The sequence below is a fragment of the Vicugna pacos genome, chromosome 12, assembly GCF_048564905.1.
Source record: "Vicugna pacos chromosome 12, VicPac4, whole genome shotgun sequence".
In the NCBI taxonomy this organism is placed as follows: Eukaryota; Metazoa; Chordata; class Mammalia; order Artiodactyla; family Camelidae; genus Vicugna; species Vicugna pacos.
This window is the reverse complement of record NC_132998.1, coordinates 19,766,948-19,783,982: the sequence shown is the minus strand read 5'-3', so window position 1 is coordinate 19,783,982 and position 17,035 is coordinate 19,766,948. Positions and strand designations below refer to the sequence as shown.

The 17,035-nt window shown below is 38.3% G+C and overlaps 1 protein-coding gene across 1 annotated transcript in view; it reads right to left on the bottom strand.

Annotated features, from left to right (window-relative positions):
* Nucleotides 1-17,035, bottom strand: part of SLC2A13 (solute carrier family 2 member 13) — a 330,277-nt gene that overhangs the window by 234,637 nt on the left and 78,605 nt on the right. Inside the window, exon 3 of the mRNA XM_006203113.4 lies at nt 12,913-13,121. Coding sequence (XP_006203175.4) covers nt 12,913-13,121 — 209 coding nt within the window. The remainder of the gene's footprint in view (nt 1-12,912; nt 13,122-17,035) is intronic.

Below are 17,035 nucleotides of genomic sequence, written 5' to 3'. Positions count from 1 at the left end.
ACTTCTATTTCAGTCCTTACGAAAAAAAGTTTCTAAAGATAAACTGAATGATGATTCATGTCAAATTTGCTAAGGCGACGTAGTACCAAAAGACCTTAGGACAGAAAATCCCTATGTTGCAAGTTCTCAAATTTAATATATTCTTTTTGTGAGACAATAGTTAATTTTCTCTGTGGAGTTTGCTGGTTGGATTACAGCGAAGCCCAGGAACTCCATCCAGACCGTCTCTGGGGTGTGTCCCGACTCCACCCCACCGCCAACCCAGTCATCTGCTCCCGGCCCCGGGAGTCAGGAGGCTCTCGGTCAATGGGGGTGGCTTCTTCCTTTTGATGATGTGGAGTCTTGGCTAGTGAGATAAACTGGAAAGATAAATTAAAACCAGATTTCAGAGAAAGTTCAGTAACAAGCTGGAGAACTTGTTTCTGAAGAGGGGCATAATGCTGTCTCTGCATTAGGATGAAAATCCCTGGAAGCCGTGAGGAAAGGAAACGAAGAGGGGGAGACAGCAGAAGCAAGAAGAGCAGTGGAAGGTACCGTTCCCAGGGCAGAGAGGATGAACCCCGGGGACACAGCCCAGCCAAGGACATCAAGAGTGGAGAAGAGGAAACTGATGGGACATATGCTCTCAAAGTTGAAGCAACTGGCTCTGAGGGTTGTCTTTATATATTTTTATATATTATATTTTGTGTAGTTCTTCACATTTATGTTTTATATTTTATAAGTAAAATATATATATATATCTATATATTCTATTTTATAGAATATAAAAATATTTATGATATAATTTTATTTATTTTGTAGTTGATTTGTGTTCTTCCCTTTAGAAAAGGAAGACATTCTGAAAGAAATGATAAAAGTTATAAGCTCCTTAAGAGCAAGGACCACGTCTAACTTCTCTTTTCAGCACCTACATCCAGACTGCCCGGTGTGGAGGTGGCGTGGGACGCACAGTCGGCCACGTGGAGGGAGGGGAGGCTGGAGAGGTGGCGGTGGGGCTCACATCCCGCCTCTTTCCCCTCCCAGCTGTTTCACTTTGCCAGCTGCGCATTTTCTCAATCCAATACGGATAATGATGCCTAATTTTTAGGGCTGTTTTAAGAGCCAGAGAGAACATGTGTGTGTGAGTGTGCATGCCTACACACGTGAAACATTTACAGACCCAGACATTCCGTAGTTATTGTTTCTACGTAGTTACTGTTACATCTTCACACTACTGTTATTCAACTAGGAATAATGAACGAATGAAACAGAACTCCGAAAGGTCTTTGCTTTTCTTCAAAGCTGGTTTTAAAGGGTCTGGGTCTCCTCCGCCCCCTACAAAAGGAGCAGTTACTGGGTTCGATTCTTTGAAGAAAGTATTTTGAAGGTTTATTTTATTCTAAGAGATGTGTAGTGGGAATCATTTTCAAGGAAATATCTTGAAAAATTCAGGGGCGAAAAAATTATACTAAAAATGTGAGATATTTCAGCAGCAATTTATTATGTCTAGGTTTATAAACCTAGTAATTTTCCCCTCAATCTGCCCTGACAAGTACACATCTCCTTATTGAAGCCTACTACATTTCAAGCAATATAGATGCTGAAAAGTAAGTTAACTGAAATGTACACATCAGTGGTAAATGTCACTAAGATTAAAAACTAAATAATTTGTTCATTGTTAAATTAAGTAATTAAATTAATTAATTGAGTTAAATCAAACTGATTAAAAAATCCTCCTCAGTGGGTAAACCAAAGGGTTTCCAGGACCTGATATAGAGTGGTAAATGGAGGAAATTAATGTTATCTGACGACCCCATCTCCCCATATAAACTGAATTTAAAATATTAGAAAAAATAAGAGTAATTCCTTTGATCTTTGAGAAGCACTAGAGAAGACAGATTCTAACGTTTGTTAAGTAGGCAAATTTCTTCAGACAGCACATTGACATAGTTATTAGTATTCTGATTCGACAGCCCATCAATGGAATTGTCCTGTTATCACTAAAAACCCCAATGTCCAAGAGTGGCTCAGAAGCCTTCCCCTTTGAGATGGAGACAATTGGTTTTTCTTCAGGATACTCCACTAACCTTCTCCAAACACTAGGTAACCTTTAAAGGGCACAGCAATTTGTCTTTCCTCAAGGAAAAAAATCTCCAGACCACGGCTTTATTTACAAAGCAGACATCACTTGTGCTGAATGATGGATTTAGTGTGACGCTGGAAATGAACTGCCCTGAAGCAGCAACTCAAGAACTGTATTCCTTTTGAAATACCTACTTTGTTGGGTTTTCTCTTCTTATTAGTTCTTACATACAAAGATCCCCACAATGTGTTGGGGTGAGGGGGGAAGAAAAATTTGACACAACCAAAACTCCTTCAGCAGGGATTTTTTTTATGAGATGTGGATTTAAGTACATCTTAGCAAGAAAGCAAAAAGATGAAGCTTCAAGTAATACTTATCAACTTAACTAAGACAATCTGGATTTTCAATATAAATCAGGGGAAATGGCTTGAAAGACTACAAGGGTTCTGAAAAACATTTCCTTCTCCTGTGAGTCGGCTGAGTGGAAAATCTTCTCTGTTCTGTTCCTTATCTCCATGTAAGAGGAGAGTCAATAACGTTTTAATGTAAAATCTAAGAACTATTCCATGCTTATATATGCTTATATTTGCTTATATATGCTTATAATTTTAAAAGTTCTCTGGGGTTTAGAAAACCAAAAGTAACCTTTATTTAAAGATGTGTTGAATTAAATAGTTTCTTCTAAATAAGCCATCATGCCTAAGGAAGTAAGTTTAACTAAAACTTGAATAGAATTGTGTATTGTTTTAATAGTCCTTCACCTTATAGTTTGTTAACACAAGGACAGACAATTAAAGCAGCTTTTTACTTGACCTTTTGTTTTAAAATCTTCCATTAACCATAAGGGAGGAGGTTAACAGCCTCACACTTTGACGATTTTGCAACAGCCTCACACTTTGACAATTTTGCAACAATCTCGAGAATATTACCTATAGAAATGCTTTCTTTGCCTACGTGCAGGAAATTAGGGGTCATCTTGCTGAGAAATGATTTGTTAATATCTATTTCAAGTCCATCCAGTAAATAGCACAGACGCATTACTTTGGGCCAGAAAACACTGGACTACCAAATAAAGAAAATACAAGCAAAACTACCAGAAATGTTGGGGAAAATGACACTTTGCTCTAAGTGTGCAGATGCCGACTGCAATGAGCATTCCCCTGCACTGTCATCAGCTGGAATTAGATTTCTAAAGAATCTTTTGGACGGGTTTCTATCAAAATAGATGATAAATATCTACTCTCTCTGACCTCTCTTGCAGAATATGATTTGTTGAAATGGCCACAGGCAATATCAATTCACAGGAAAATAAACTGATTTCTGAGGAGATAAGTCTTGATGACCCAACTGTAAAATTACTGGAGGAAAAATGGGAGAGAGATGTAGCGGTTCTTTCCAGTACACCATAGATGTGACCCCCGAAGAGCTGCAGGTAAATCAAACCAGGTTTTAAAATGAACTGACAGGAGGCTCTTGAATAAATTCTCTACCTGACAACATTCTTCCTTTCCAGGCTGGAGATTAAACCACCCAACAAAGGCAAAACACAGAGCTGACATTCTCCCCAGAGTTGATCAGCTGGTACAGTTAAACGGTGCAAATCTTTCTGACTGGAATGTTTCTGCATAGATTATACACCGCGCAGGTAAACTGAATGCACTGCAACAGTGACTAGCAACCAGTGGGCCTGGGTCTGACTTCAGTTTAAAGCATCAGATGGCATCTCTGGGCTGACTTCTCACATATGCCTAAATACTAAGATTTCAGTGCCCAAAGGGCAGAGCCAGCTTTCTCAATGACATTCTTATGTTCAGTAAATCAGTTTTGGAAATTTCTATGATCTAGGTGATCTAGGTAATATTAACTGTAAAAAATTATATATAGATATATAGTTAATAAAAATAGGACACACAAAAAAGCCTTTTCCTTAAAAAAAAAAAAAAAGCCCACATGCATTTGACGTTCCTCGGATTGCCCATGTGCTATGAACAGATGACCAGATTTGCAGGAGGCTGCCCGCTAACCCGAGGTCTGCACTTCGGCTCCTTTTACTCAACCTGTCTTGCGCCAAAGCTGCCCTGACAACTCCATTCTCCCAAAACACTCTCCCTGGTCTCCTGTGATGGTTCTAACACCAACATCTGCATGTATCTCTAGGGAGAGAAAGCTTCCTTGTTTCCATCTTCCCTCCAGTGATGGGGCCTTAATCCCCTGGTGGAGAGCCCAGAGGGAATGGCAGAGATGGTGCCTTTTCTGACTTTCCCTAGGCCCTGCCCAAGGGGGCTTCTGCTACCATGTGAGCAGCAGCCTTCATTCTTCCTTCCTGTCACCCCAGGAATACACCTTTCTTCTCTGATGCAGGAAAGAGCAATTGAAGAAGGAAAAAAAAAATGTTCTTAACTATGTGTGGTCATGGATGTTAACTAGACTTATTGTGCTGATCAGTTCATAATGACATACCAAATCATTATGTTGGGCACCTGAAACTAATATAAAGTTATATGTCAATTCTGTCTCAACTTAAAAAAAAAAAAGGAAAATGAAGAAAGCTTGGCCATAAATGGTGGAGTAGGAAGACTCTGACCTCACCTCCTCTCATGGGCACACCGAAATTACAACTACTTACAGAGTAACTACTGATGAGAGAGACCAGAATCTACCAGAAAAAAAATATTATACGACTAAAGATATAAAGAAGGAACCACAACAAGATGGGTAGGAGAGGCAGAAACACGAAATAGCCGAGACTCACACCCCCAAGTGGGCAACCCACAAATGGGGGGATAATTACAACTACAGAGGTCCTCCCCAAAGACCAAGGGCTCCAAGCCCCACATCAAGCTCCGCATCCCAGAGGTCCTCCACCAGGAAGATGAGCCCACAGAAGGTTTGGCTCTGAAGGTCAGCGGGGATTACTTTCAGGAGAGCCAGAAAGAGGTGGGAAAGAGAGACTCCACTCTTAAAGGGCACACACAAAATCTCACATGCCAGGGACCCAAAACAGTCATTTGAAAGGAGCCTGGGTCTGAACCCCATGCTGATCTTAGAGGCTCTCCAGAAGAAGCAGGAGGCACCTGGAGCTCACCCTGGGGACACAGACCCTGGCAGCAGCCATTTTGGGGAGTCTGCTCTGCCACGTGGACAGTGGTGCCAGCAAGCTCCATTCTGGGAACCTCTCTCTAGCTTATGAGCCTATAGGCCTGGACCTGCCCACCAGCCTATAAGAACCTGTACCGGGACACCTCATGCCAAGTAACTAGCCTGGAAGGGACATAGCTCCCCAAAAGCAGGAAGGCTGCCTTAAGACTCCCTGAGCCCGCAGCCACTCCCAGACATGGCCCCGGACATGGCCCTGTACACCAGACGGCCCAGGACCCGACACACTTAGCAGGCCTTAGATGCAGGCCCGCAGGCCTACCAGCTGACTTCCGCCATCACAAGCTCTGCAGACCAGGAGGGATGGAACGGTACATTTAAAGGGATAAAAGGGAAACACCTACATCAAAGAACACCTGCTGAGCAAGGCTTTCATTCAGGTTCGATGGAGAGACCCACGGGTTGACAGATAAGCCAGACCTAAAGGCCTTCAGCACCACCGTGTCTCCTTCACAAGGAGTCTCACAGGCACTATTCTAGCAAAAATAAATAAATAGATAGATAGATAGATAGATAGATAGATAGATAGATAGATAGAAGTAGTAAAATCATCTGTGTCTTCAGTCAGTGGTGAAGGGACACACAAAACAAAAATACGTAAAATAGGATGCCAAAATGGTAATCAGGGGAGAGGGGAGTAAAAATGCAAGGTTGTTAAAATGTATTTGAAATTAAGAGATCAGCAACCTAAACATATATATATGATTATTTTAAGTTGAGATACACACACATACACACACACATATATACACATATACACTGCTATAAATATACCTCATGGTAACCACAAACCAAAAATCTATGATAGATATATACAAAAAAGAGAAAGAAATCAAAGCATGACACTAAAGACAGTCATCAAATCACAAGGGAAGAGAAGAGGAAACAAATTAAAAATAGCTACAAAAACCACCCAAAAGCAACTTTTAAAATGGCAATAGTACATACCTATCAATAATTACTTTAAATTTATAGGGACTAAATGCTTCCATCAAGACACAGAGTAGCCGAATGGATACAAAACAAGACCTCCCTTGTATATGCTGCCTGCAAGAGGGTCACTTCAGATTTAAAGAAACACACAGACAGAGGTAAGGGGATAGAAGAAGAGATCAAAAAATACCTGGACACAAATGAAAACAAAAAAACAACAATAAAAAATTAATGGATTTGCAAAAGCAGTTCTAAAAAGAAGTTTATCGTGATACAACCCAACTTCAAGAAATGAGAAAGATCTCAAATAAACAACCTAACCATATATCAAATACAACTAGAGAAAGAAGAAAAGCAAAACCCAAAGTTAGTAGAAGGAAATAAATCAAAGATCAGACAGAAATAAGTGAAACAGAGACAAACAAACAAACAAACAAAAACCCCCCAAGAAACCAAGTGCTGGTTCTGTGAAAAAATAAACAAAATTGACAAACCTTTAGCAGATCAAGAAAAAAATAAAGAGGGCTTTAATCAATAAAATAAAAAATAAAAAATGTAAGCTTAAACCAACACCACATAAATACAAAGATCATATGACCAATTATATGCCAATAAAATGGACAAATTCCTAGGAATGTACAATCTCCCAAGACTGAGTCAGGAAGAAATAGAAATTATGAAAAAGCGAATTACCACTAATGAAACTAAATCAATAATTAAAAAAACTCCCAACAAACCAAAGTCAAGGGCCAGATGGCTTCACAGGTGAATTCTACCAAACATTTAAAAAATTAACACCTATCCTTCTCAAACTATTCCAAAAAACTGCAGAGGAAGGAATGCTTCTGAATTCATTCTACAAGGCCAGCATTACCTTGATACCAAAGCCAGACAGAGATATCAAAAAAAAAAAAAAAAAGAATTAGAACATTCTGTAACATCATATACAAAAATAAGTTCAAAGTGGATTAAAAACCTAAATGTAAGCAAAACTCTAGAAGAAGACATAAATCAAAGCAGTATTTCTTTGGATCTGTCTTCTAAGGCAAATGGGACCTAATTAAACTTAAAAGCCTTTGTACAGCTGAGGAAACCATTGACGAACTGAAAAGACAACATATGGAATGGGGGAAGATACTTGCAAATGATATAACCAATAAGGGATTAATATACAAAAATATAAATAACTTATACAACTCAAATCAAATACAAACAACCTAATTAAAAAATGGGCTAAAGACATGAATAGACATTTTTCCAAAGAAGACATACAGGTGACCAACAGGCATGTGAAAAGATGCTCAGCATCACTAATCATCAGAGAAATGCAAGTCAGAACGACCATGAGATGTCATCCACACCTGTCAGAATGGCTGTCATCAAAAAGACCGCAAATAACAAATGTTGGTGAGGAATGGAAAAAAGGGAACGTTTCTACACTGTCGGTCGGAATGTAAATTGGTACAGGACTGTGGAACATAGTATGGAGGTTTCTCAGAAAACTAAAAACAGAACTACTGTATGATCCAGCAGTTCCACTCCTGGCATATGTCCAAAGGAAACAAAAACATTCATTCAAAAAGATAAATGCACCCCAATATTCATTGCAGCATTATTTACAATTGCCAAGATACGAAAGCATCTAAGTGTCCAACAACAGAGGAATGGATAAAGCACAAGTGATATGTGCGTGCGTGTGTGTGTGTGTACAGAGTGGACTACTACTCAGCCATAAGAAAGAATGAAATTTTGCCATGTGTAACAATGGAGGTACCTGGAAGGTATTATGCTTATTGAAGTAAGTCAGACAGAGAAAAACAAATACTGTATGATATTACTTACATGTGGTATCTAAAAAATAAAACAAATGAATGAATATAAGAAAATAGAAACGAACCACAGATTATAGAATACAAACTAGTGGTTACCAGTAGGGAGAGAGAATTGGGGAGGAGCAAGCTAGGGGTAGGAAATTAAGAAGTTCAAACAAGGTGCTATAAAGCATGTGAATGCACAACCTTCATTTCTAGGCTCTTCCCTAAGTTTGTCCACTGCAGAATCCTACCTCTTTTGTTGATGGTTTTTAGTTCTATAGTTGTGGGACATAATTACTGTTATAAACTAAAGCTCCTGACAAAGGCTCTGCCCTTCTACATGCCTAGTAAATTAAGAGATGACCATCTATCTCTAGTAATGCAGGCAGAGCAAACATTTAAGACCTTTCATCACAGATCTGCCCAAGAGAGGAACTCCAAACACTTCAAATTCATGTCTGTGAACCTGAGGGATGCACATCCCAGGAGATGTAAGAGACAGATGGAACCCATAAAGCCAGTGAATAAACACTGGAGGTATTTAGGGGAAAATTTAGAATCAAGTAAACATGATATAATGTGGAACAGAATACAAACTTAGTTAATTTCTTGGACAAAGCATAAAAATTCAAATAAATGTTGAACTTACTGCAGCTGCCTTCTTTGCTATGGTACTCAGCCCCAAAAGGCCTGCCTCCCTCCCTTCTCCACTGAAGCTAAGTGGGAAAGTTTGTGAATCACTGCTTTCAGTAATCACCTAGGTCTTTCTCAGATTTCTGCCTTTGTTGTACATACAAGTCATGACTCTATTATACATCTATGCAACGTGAAAGAAACTAGGAGGATAAACCATATGAGGTGAGCAACAAAACGCTGGAAATGGTATGTATATTATTTTGTACCCAAATGTGCTTTTAATTCTTAAAGTAGTTATTGTGTCCCTACTGATTCAACACTTAGGCTTGGCAACCTGGGATAAATAAAGATGAATAAATAGGTAGTTATTACTGCAATGTTTTTAAACTCTATATAAACTCACTATATATATAGTGAACATGTACGAGATATATAGATATAGATATATAGATATATGAAATCAAATTCTTCAAAAAATTAATCTGGTCCACTTAATGGTACACATAATTTCGCATTTGCTGTTCCCTCTGCCTGGAACACTCTTCCCTTCAGTTCTCTACACTGCTGATTCTTTCTTGCCCTTCAAATTCACCTGTTCAAGGAAGATTTTCCTAACCATTTCACCGAAAGTAGCCCCTTTATAAGTACGTTATTATCCTGTTTGTTTCCTTCAAAGCCATCACCGCAATCTGCAGTTGTCTGGTAATTATTCACTTTTTATTTATCATTGTGTGCCTCTTCCCAGCAGGCCAGAACCTTGTCTGTCTGTTTATGGCCACAGCCCCACATCTCCATTGAGTGCCACTCAATAAGTATTTTTGAATGAAAGACTGTTGCACAGTATTTAGAAATTTTAAAACAGGCATTTCTCCCAGACTTTTTAAAGTGAAAAATCAGACCGTGGAGCTTTTATAATCTGCCTCTCTTTCCTTACAAACCTAAAAAGAAACTGAGGCCCAGTGACTCCCCCAAAATCCTTTTAGGAGTACAAATTTGGGGTGGAGCCAGGACTAGCCTTTCATTTCGCCATCTCCCACTTCCTGGAGCTTTTCCAGCCAAGCTGTTGTTTCCTCCAGTCTCACTCATTAGTCCTACAGGATGTATAAACAGGGCTGAACACATGTGAAAAATTAATTGTTTGCTTCTTTTCCCATAAACTTCCTTTTTAGCCCCGACTACAGTGGAGCAGTTTCAAGCTGAGGAGCCGACTTCTATGCCATGTGCAGAAGAAGAGATGAAACCGCATTATAACTCAGTCCTGGTCAACAGCTCGGCTGATACGCCTCACCTCTGCTGCTGACCTGGCCGGAGCAGCCACCAGTCACGTGAAGTCATAAAGTGTGTCAGTCCCTTATGCACTGACATTTCACACATCAAATAATTAATTTAGCTAAGACATAATTCTAGCGGCTATGCCTCTTTTCTTCAAAGAGATCAAATTTAAACTCAAGTGACCAGGAAAAAAAATCCTACAAGAAGAGAAGGGTCACATAAGCAAGTACCATAACAGTGACAAGTCACAAATCATCTGGAAATTCTGAGGGAAGGACGTGGCAGGCTCACAGGTAGCAGGTAACCAAGCCACCATGTCTGATGATAAAACATTTCTGCCTAGAAGAAAAAGTGATCTTATGAACAACTTCTTTCTAACCTCCTAGAATATCTGAGCATTTTGTGGCACTAGGTCACGGTTCTTTCCTCTAGGCAGCTGTCTTCCACTGCTCAGAGTTCCCCAAGCTTGAAGTCCTAAATCAAAATTCACCTCATCAGGTTCTACAGACGGATTAAAGCAGGTCCCTGTCTACCTGTCCACAACACAATGGCAGATTCATCTTCCCTGGGCCAGAACATCTGTGTTATTTCAAAGTTAGCTGTTTCTTCATGTGTATTTGTCCATCTAGCCTGTCTTTCCAAATGTAAGGTGACGGAGGGCCAGGACCTTCTGGTTTGTTAACCCAAGTCCTAGCACTGCTCTCCATTTTCCAGCCAAACTAACGCAGTCTTGCTTCTGGACATGAAAATGCTAAAATAAAATTCACACTGTGCAGACCATGTTTCACTGTGGTCAGATTTCTCAACCACAAAAATGAAGCCCCAAGTTACTGGTGCCACGTAACACTGGCAAAACTGTCTGTGTGTCTTCACGCCATAACGCTATTCATTCTTTACCTTTATAAAAGAATATGGGGTTAGTTTTCAAATTAAGGAAGATGATAGTACTCAAATGATACAAATCCAGAAATGGGCGAGTTACCAATCCTATTAGTTCCAAAGTTCAGGATGTTTACCCAAGCATAAGACCAATTACGACTCAGAGGACTTCATTATGGTATTTTTTTAAAATCTGTGCCAAATGTGCATAAAAAATAATATGAGGAAATAGATGAACAGCTGAATATTTTACGTACCCAGTAAACAGTGCTCTACTTAGCCCCCAAAGTCTTGTGATAAAAACTAAAGCAGATGTAACTATAATTCTATGAACCTCAAGTTTCTAAAAAAAACTATTTGGTTATACATCCCAAATAGTCAAGAAACTCAAACAGGGTGCATCGGCCACAATTCCATGGGTAGACCAGTCAGAGCTTTTTGTGTAGTTAAAGTCAAGCTGTGTGTTCAATGTTTTATAGTAAAGTCAGTGGTATCCCTACTCCTAAACAAGGAGGCTCTTTCATTAAGTTGCTGTCCTATACTTTACATGGATTAATAAAAACTTACATTCTACATACTATTTAATATAACCTAACACTCTGAAAAGATTTCTACTCACACATTAGAACATGGGTTTTGAGTGTACTGATTACTAAAAAAAACCTCATGTTTCATTTAATCAACTGCCAAGAAGAATTTTGACAGGAGCATAATAGAAGGTATCTGTAATTTAAATAGACATTTAAAACTGTATTTTAAAAATTAACACAATCTTGAACTCAGTAAAAGTGAATTATTTTGTTAAAGCAAAAGTCTCCTGCATACTCACACACATGTGCTGAGCACTGGAGATGCTGACCATGTCAGGCACATGGTAAGCGCTCACAAACTTTGTTATAAACGACCTTCACCTAGAAGGGGCTTTGGTCTGAGCAAGATGGTAGCAAGATCACACTACTGTGCTGCATATCTGTAAAGTTAACGTGTGGCTACCACAGGGACCAGTTTCTGCAAGTGTTCATTCTACTGCTTCTTCAGCTCCACCAAAAAATGGTAGGAGAGGAGGGTGAACAGACCTTCCAAGACTTTCATACAATCGATATCGATAAAGGTGTGTGTGTGTGTTTGGTCTCTTCTCAGGCAAGAAAAATAACTTAACTAATAAAAGTCAGCATCTCCATTTGACCTACAAATTAATGTAGACACAAAAGGAAGCTTGAGAGAAAATGAAACGGTTTGGGAGATGTCAATCCAGCAGGTCGCTGTGAAATGTCTACTTTCTCCTATCATTCACATTCAAATCAGACTGTCAAGACTATAGATTCTGCCTGAGAATTTTTAAATCCCTACATGATTTCTTCTCTGAAAATAAATTCATCAGTATAAATAAACCAGAAAATTCCCTTTTTTCTTGGTTTCCTAACATGGTGAAATCTGGATTAGGCAACTAGTTAAACTTTTTAATAAAAATAGAGGAATGCAAAATTATTCCATAATTAGTATACGAAGGTATTCTTAATCTTAGTAAAAACTAGTATGGAAATTAATGTAACACATGTAAACAAGGTATTTAATTTTACTAAAGTGATTTATTTTGACAACAGTTCACAGTGACTTTTTAATACGGAAGGTCAAAATGCATAGTTATCTTTATATCAGATATTTATACGTAAAATATACATACAGTCAAAAAAATGCTCCCACGCAGAAAATGACAACTATGTCAAGTATTTCCAACTTAGAATAAAAGAGATTGCAAAAATAAAAACAGTAATTATATGAGGACGGTGGCATTATGGGGGTGTTCCTTTCATTCTTTTCTAACATTATTATATGGCTTCTAAAATTAAAATATATTTATTTTGGTTCAGTAATACATATAAAACCACTACCTCATTTAGAGACATTAAATAATATTATAAGGGGGCAGGGTATATCTCAAGCACTAGAGCTCATGCTTAGCATGCACGAGGTCCTGGGTTTAATCCCTAGTATCTCCACCAAAGATAAATAACCTAATTACCTCCCCCTGCAAATAAAATAATTAAATAATACAATAATAAATACAATTTAATAAATAAATAAACATTCTAAGACAATAATTTCTAAACAAAACCGTGGTGTAGTTTTAAAATTCACGTAAGTCTAAAATCCACCTACCTGAGCCAACCTCTTTTTCCTCTTCTTCAATGTTGTTTTTGATGCTGTCATATTCCTCATCAATGGTCTGGTTACCGCGCATCTGAGACAAAATTCTCCGGGCCTTCTGAGTCTGTCCTTTCTGAATGAGCCATCGAGGGCTCTCAGGTAAAAAGAGAAAGCCAAAGAACTGTATGACCGCTGGGATTGCCGCAAGCCCCAACATGTACCTGTAACAAGAAGCCAGGGTATTGTTGTAAAATGTGGTCTCATTAGCACTGACTATGAGTAAAAGGTTTGCATTCACCACATTAGGAATAACACTTAATGTTAATCAGCCAGGATGATTTTTTCATTATACGTGTATGTGTGCGCCACCAGAAAACAAGCATATTTTTATGCTGTGGTGAGAAACTAAAAAAAAAAAAAAAAATGAGAAAAGTCTGATTCTTCTCTCTCTCCCACAAATTACAACAAAAAAGAATGGACGAAAGTCACAATCATTACATATATGCATTCTGAACCAAACACATCATGCGAAACACCATAATCCCCATTCCTATCTCATGTGAGTACAATTCTGTAATGTATAATATAAAATGGGGCTCAGACAAAACTCTGATATCTGCTGAAAAGATACACTTCATTAAAATAAATGCCCCTGCTTATTTCTTTATAGTTATTTCTTCTCTGTAAATGATTAGTTATGATTTCATTTTGCCATCAAGTATCATTTTTCAGACAAAAAGTACTTTATTTAACCATAAAGGGTGGGGGGGATTAGAAAAGCACATAGCAGCCCATGGCAGAAAAAAGATGGAGTCAGATGCAAACAATCATGATTAAAATGACTAGAAACTGCCTTGGGCAGTGTGACCATTTTAACAATATTGATTCTTCCAATCCAAGAGCATGGAATATCTTTCCATTTTTTAAAGTCTTCTTTAATTTCCTTCATCAATGGTTTATAGTTTTCTGTGTATAATTCTTTTACCTCCTTGGTTAGATTTATTCCCAGATATTTTATTACTTTGGGTTCTATTTTAAAGGGGATTGTTTCTTTACTTTCTTTTTCTGTTGATTTATCGTTAGTGTAAAGAAATGCAACTGATTTTTGAACATTAATTTTGTAACCTGCTACCTTGCTGAATTCTTCAATCAGCTCTAGTAGCTTTTGTGTGGACCTTTTAGGGTTTTCTATATATAGTAACATGTCGTCAGCATATGACACTTTTACCTCTTCTTTTCCAATTTGGATCCCTTTTATTTCCTTCTCTTGCCTGATTGCTGTGGCTAGGATTTCCAGGACTATGTTGAATAGGAGTGGTGATAGTGGGCATCCTTGTCTTGTCCCAGATTTTAGTGGGAAGCTTTTGAGTTTTTCACCGTTGAGAACTATGCTGGCTGTAGGTTTGTCATATATAGCTTTTATTATGTTGAGATATGTTCCCTCTATACCCACTTTGGAGAGAGTTTTTATCATAAATAGGTGTTGAATTTTATCAAATGCTTTTTCTGCATCGATTGAGATGATCATGTGGTTTTTGGCCTTTCTCTTGTTGATGTGATGTATTACACTGATTGATTTGCATATGTTGAACCAGCCTTGTGTCCCTGGGATGAACCCCACTTGGTCATGATGTATAATCTTTTTTATGTGTTGTTGGATTCTATTTGCTAAAATTTTGGTGAGGATTTTGGCGTCTATGTTCATCAGTGATATTGGCCTATAATTCTCTTTTTTTGTAGTGTCTTTGCCTGGTTTTGGTATCAGGGTGATGGTGGCTTCATAGAATGAGTTTGGGAGTATTCCCTCCTTTTCAATCGTCTGGAAGAGTTTGAGAAGGACTGGTACGAGTTCTTCTTTGTATGTTTGGTAGAATTCCCCAGTGAAGCCATCCAGTCCTGGACTTTTATTTGTAGGGAGGTTTTTAATTGCTATTTCTATTCCAATTACCCAGGACATATTTCACAGAACTAGAACAAATCATAATAAAATTTATATGGAACCATCAAAGACCTAGAATTGCTAAAGCATTACTGAAGAGAAAGAAAGAGGCTGGAGGAATAACTCTCCCAGACTTCAGACAATACTATAGAGCTACAGTCATCAAGACAGCATGGTATTGGTACCAAAACAGACATATGGACCAATGGAACAGAATAGAGAGCCCAGAAATGAACCCACAAACCTTTGGTCAACTAATCTTCGACAAAGGAGGCAAGAATATACAATGGAATAAAGACAGTCTCTTCAGCAAATGCTGTTGGGAAAACTGGACAGCAGCATGTAAAACAATGAAGCTAGAACACACCCTTACACCATATACAAAAATCAACTCAAAATGGATTAAAGACTTAAACATAAGACAAGATACAATAAACTTCCTAGAGGAAAACATAGGCAAAACATTATCTGACATACATCTCAAAAATTTTCTCCTAGAAGAAATAAAAGCAAGAATAAACAAATGGGACCTAATGAAACTTACAAGCTTCTGCAGAGCAAAGGAAACCAGAAATAAAACAAGAAGAAAACCTACAGAATGGGAGAAAATTTTTGCAAGTGAAACCGACAAAGGCTTGATCTCCAAAATATATAAGCAGCTCATACGACTCAATAAGAAAAAAATAAACAATCCAATCCAAAAATGGGGAGAAGACCTAAACAAGCAATTCTCCAAGGAAGACATACAAATGATCAAAAAGCACATGAAAAAATGCTCAATATCACTAATTATCAGAGAAATGCAAATCAAAACTACAATGAGGTATCACCTCACACCAGTCAGAATGGCCATCATTCAAAAATCCAAAAATGACAAATGCTGGAGAGGCTGTGGAGAAAGGGGAACCCTCCTACACTGCTGGTGGGAATGCAGTTTGGTGCAGCCACTATGGAACACAGCGTGGAGATTCCTCAAAAGACTAGGAATAGACTTACCATATGACCCAGGAATCCCACTCCTGGGCTTGTATCCAGAAGGAAATCTACTTCAGGATGACACCTGCACCCCAATGTTCATAGCAGCACTATTTACAATAGCCAAAACATGGAAACAGCCTAAATGTCCATCAACAGGTGACTGGATAAAGAAGATGTGGTATATTTATACAATGGAATACTACTCAGCCATAAAAACCGACAACATAATGCCATTTGCAGCAACATAGATGCTCCTAGAGAATGTCGTTCTAAGTGAAGTAAGCCAGAAAGAGAAAGAAAAATACCATATGAGATCGCTCATATGTGGAATCTAAAAAACAAAAACAAAAACAAACAAGCAAACAAAAACAAAGCATAAATACAGGACAGAAATAGACTCATGGACAGAAAATACAGACCTGTGGTTACCAGGGGGGTAGAGGGTGGGAAGGGATAGACTGGGATTTCAAAGTTGTAGAATAGATAAACAAGATTACACTGTATAGCACAGGGAAATATACACAAAATGTTATGATAAATCACAGAGAAAACAAATGTGACAATGAGTGTGTATATGTCCATGAATGACTGAAAAATTGTGCTGAACACTGGAATTTGACACAACACTGTAAAATGATTATAAATCAATAAAAAATGTTTAAAAAAATAAAATGACTAGAAACTGTTGTGCATGTTGTTCTGTCATTTGTCATCTTTTTCAAATGTCTGTTCTTAATGACTAACAAAATTGTCGATAGCAAATAAGCATATCATTTCAAATCCATCAGAGAAATAACAAAAACAGTAATATGAGTACAGCTACATCAAAGATCTCTCCAAATTATTGCGACCACCAAGCTAATCCCCTGACATTTCTAGGCCTCAAGCTTTTTGAAATGAAGAGGTAGATGAACTTCAAAGTCCCTTTCACCTGGAGACTTCTGTGAATCGGACACCTGGATGTTCTCCATTGGTCCAAGTTCCCAGAGTGTGCTCCGTGGAGGACTCATGACGGTGGAGCTCAGGAGGCCACTTCTGATTACATAACAACCTATACTCACTGGCGCTCATAAATCAATGAGACATCATCTGACTCAAGACACTTTTCAAAGCTATTCTGACGTTTAAGCTGTGATAAACCAAAAGTATAGCAGTCATGCAGACTCCAACCACATTATCTTGTGAATAAGTCCCCCATTTTCCAGGCAGTTTCGTTTT